Here is a 4052-nt window from a genome sequence, read left to right as displayed (position 1 = left end):
TGGTCATTATAGTTAGGAAAAGTTGTGGGAAAGGAAACGTGTGAGGTATGAAACATCATAGAAAAGATAATGTTTTCGGCTAAAGTTCAAATGATTTCTGATAATTTTTACCTAGAAACCTTGAAGGAATTCCTATACTAGCTTCCATCGTAGTAGGGATTAGGAGTTAAGCTTCTCGTATAATCCTCTTAGCTTTCATCCATAGTTTGTTTCAGTCACTGATTTATGTTATAGATTATGTTACAGAGTTCCTCTAGAGTTAAATTTTCAGTGGTTTCGAGATCTTGCTTATTGCAATATGTAAGCACTGGTACTTTAAAACTTTTTAAGTTATTGAAAGGCTTGGTTTAATACAGAAGAGGTGTCACACTTAGAAGCAAGTACACGTTTTTACTGTTAAGATAAGAGATATTTCAGAATTTATTTCTTTAGTTTTGTCTCAGATTTGATGATAGACAGAGAACTTGTCATTTTTTTTCAAGCGATTAAACAATTCTTTTTGAATTTTGTATGCAAAGTTGCTATGATAATAATGCATCTTGCTTAGCACTAAACATACTTCAATTACAAGTTAATACTACTGTAAATATTAGAGGGTATTTTATGAAGGGTATTATCATCATGGTACATCTGCACATTTCAAGACACTGCTTGCATGTGAAGATTTCAAAATGAAAATGTTCCTTTGAAGGTAGCTGGGTATATGAATTAATGAGCGTACTCGATTACGAGAATAATTCGTTCATCTTCCTTTTACACTGATAGGTAGAATCTCCAGAAAGATTAACTCACATTACGAACTATTCATTACTTTTTCACTAAATCACAATATTTTTCAGACCTTTGTTATTAAATTGAGATTCATTTCTTAATGGGCTTTTAATGGGCTTTTTATGAATTAGGATGGTAGCTGTTTAATTAACTGATGATTTAGTTATAGATTTTGTCTATAAGTATATACTTACCCAATGAAGCCATTCTGACTAGTAACCATATGAAGCAGAGGTATTTTCAAGCACCAAGGAAATTTCGAACAGTTATCAAAAGTCAAATCCTGTCAGAGGAGTTGTCTTAGCTTAGGGAACTTAATCAGTTTGGAACATATAGTTATGACAAGGTATATCTTGGATGTTTTTAACTTGAACGCGAATTGCTCGAGAAATTCACATTAATTTTTTCTGAGTTATAGGTTTCGTAAATTTTAGAATTCCCAATGCAGCAGTGCCTTGATTTATGGAGATTTTTTAGGCTAAGGGATTAATTATTTTTAACTTTTTGTTTTTATTGTTAAAATATTTCATATAATTTCCATTGAATTCCAGTAATTTGATCAAGATTCAGTTAAAATTTATTGTTAAAAATTGAGCTTTAGAATATGAATAATGGAAAAAAATTGTAATGCCAAATTGTGTATTGATTTTGTTGTACAAGGAGTTCTGTATTTCAGCTTTATGCTCAGTTCTCACTAAGTCTTAATCTTTATTTATCTAGAAAAGGTAATTAGTGCCTGCTATTTCTTAGCACAGCAAAGCAAAGCTAAAACTTAATGTAAAAACTCTTAATAGCATCAAAATGCAACAAAACTATAATTTCCAGTTTCCTTAGTTATGGTATACCATGAGAACATTGTAATCTAGGTGAATTTAGAGGTTCATAGCCACACAACTTTTCCCCATTGGCTAACTTTTGCAGAAATCGAAAGTGCCAATGTTTATTTTTTACAATGGTATTGGATATAGAAACCAAACATAAAAATGAAATATTTGTCTTAATTTTATATAATTTAGGCAGTTCTCATGCTTCTACTTCTAAGCCTTCCATTCTGACTACACTTCTCTCTTTATGAACTTGAATGTTCACACTACGCATTCATGACCTGTTAAAGTTGTTACATAAGTATGTAATTTGCAGCACAATTTAGAAGTTCTAAAATTGCAAACTTTTGTACTGCAGAAGTAGTTCCAGTCACTTGAACACTTTGTAACAGAAACTTGCACGCTTCTTACTGCAATAAAGCCAACGTGTTTTACTGAAGAGGTCTTGCACACTTTGTTTTATAGAGTCTCTCTCTCTCTCTCTCTCTCTCTCTCTCTCTCTCTCTCTCTCTCTCTCTCTCTCGCTGAAGCTGCCATGTACGCCTTATTCATTAGTGAAGGAGTCAGGGACCCTCGACTGACTTTGCTGGAACCATCCCTCACCCCACACCTCACCCCTCACCCCATCCCCTCACCCCCTCACCCCATCCTCTCACCCCACATCCCTCACCCCACATCCCTCACCCCACCTCTCACAATCAACCCTCACCCCAATGTCCCTCACCCCGCCCCCTCATCCCTCACCCCACCCTCACATTCCTCACCCCACCCTCACATCCCTCACCTCACCCTCACCCCATCCCCCCTCACCCCATCCCTCACCCCATCCGCCCTCACCCCATCCCCCTCACCCCATCCCCCTCACCCCATCCCCCTCACCCCATCCCCCCTCACCCCATCCCCTCACCCCATCCCCCTCACCCCATCCCCTCATCCCCACCCCTAACCCTCATAACACGCAAGCTGCAAGCCATCAAGGTGTACTATTGTTTTTACCTCCAGTCACAAGGATTAAGGATCTCGCACTTAAATTCTATCTCTAAACACACCCACTTATATTTGGAACTTAGTGTCAGGGTATGAAGCCGAGGTGAATCTGTGGGTGTAAAGATATCTATGGTAGTCACTAAACTCGAGTGAATTCTGGAGTGTTTGTAAGTTTTGAGTAGTTCATGTCTTGTAACGTGATATGTTTGTGTTTCACATTATCTTAATTTAAAAGAAGGGGTCCTTTTTCTTTTAAGTGCTGATCACAAAGTGAGAACTAGAGCATTGTCTTAAAATGTTAATCTATAAACCTGTAAAGCTGTCTGAAATGTTGCTCATTTTTAGGGATATAAGCTGAAGTACAGAAGCCTTCATATATATCATATATATTCGTTGTGTAGATAGAAAAATGGAAAAGCTTGCAATAAAGGACTCCTTGGAGTTAGCATTGCAGTGCCCCGAGGAGGGAGTGTCCTCAGCAGGAGGCATTACACCCAACTCAGTGGTCACCTTCGAAGCCGATTCAGAGAGCTGGTTCCTAAGCTGGCAGCTGATTTCCAGCAAGAAAAGCCCTTAAAGACTTCCCTTGTGCTCTCCCAGATGTATTCCCACTCTTTTCTGTTTTTGCTAAAGAAGTTAGAGCCTTTCAAATGTAAAAGATTACTTATTGTACGAGTCCAATGAGGGCGTGGTAAGGTTAACAGCTGAGTCAAACCATAGCTGATGTTCTTTCTTATGGTTGTGTGTGTACATGAGCAAATGCTTCCTTGACATGGAGTGTCTTATGATCTGGTGTTGTAGGCCTGTAGATTTTCACTACCAGAATTTTGTATAATGGCCAAAAAATCCTAGTCCATTTTTATCTATGAATAACATGGGAATTTTTTTATATTCATACATTTTGAAAATGTTTTTGTTTTTCTTGAGATTTCATGCAGGATTTTCTCCCACATCTTGTAACAGAACATGAGTCACATTTAATCTCGTAAAAACTGAAAAACATTAAGCAAAAGACATGTGGCTATGATGTATTAATTTCCAAATGTGTTAGTCTTTGGATAACTGACTTTGAAGTTGATAGATAAGTTTGGTTTATTTTCACTAATGATAATTCACTAAAAATACTTTTTACAGTTACATGTAAAAATACTTCATATGAATGACTTCAAATTCTTAAAATTATTTTTTACAAAAATTATCATTTTGCTGAAAAACTTAAATTGTGAATTGTAACATTGTAGTAGTGAAGTTAATTATTAGATTCTGTCCTTGAAATTACTGTTTCCTGACCAAGTTCTTGTAAATCTCGTGATGTCATATGGAAATTATAACTTGTAGAGCATCACTTACTGTTATTAAAATCTTATTTTTTTAGTCGGTAAAATTTGAAATTTTTGCTGAACTCAGATTTGATTAGCTGTTATACTTACTGGTCATTTAAAGGTGTTTACATAAAAATTTATTCAACAA

The 4052-nt window shown here is 36.1% G+C and overlaps 1 protein-coding gene across 1 annotated transcript; it reads left to right on the top strand.

Annotated features, from left to right (window-relative positions):
• The first annotated feature begins 2130 nt into the window (after positions 1–2130).
• On the top strand, positions 2131–2541 carry LOC136837596 (uncharacterized). The gene has a single exon (XM_067102473.1). The coding sequence runs from the start codon at positions 2131–2133 to the stop codon at positions 2539–2541; it is 411 nt and encodes a 136-aa protein (XP_066958574.1).
• The last annotated feature ends 1511 nt before the right edge of the window (positions 2542–4052 follow it).

This window comes from Macrobrachium rosenbergii, chromosome 59, assembly GCF_040412425.1.
Source record: "Macrobrachium rosenbergii isolate ZJJX-2024 chromosome 59, ASM4041242v1, whole genome shotgun sequence".
NCBI lineage: Eukaryota > Metazoa > Arthropoda > Malacostraca > Decapoda > Palaemonidae > Macrobrachium > Macrobrachium rosenbergii.
This window is presented reverse-complemented; position numbering and strand designations above follow the sequence as displayed.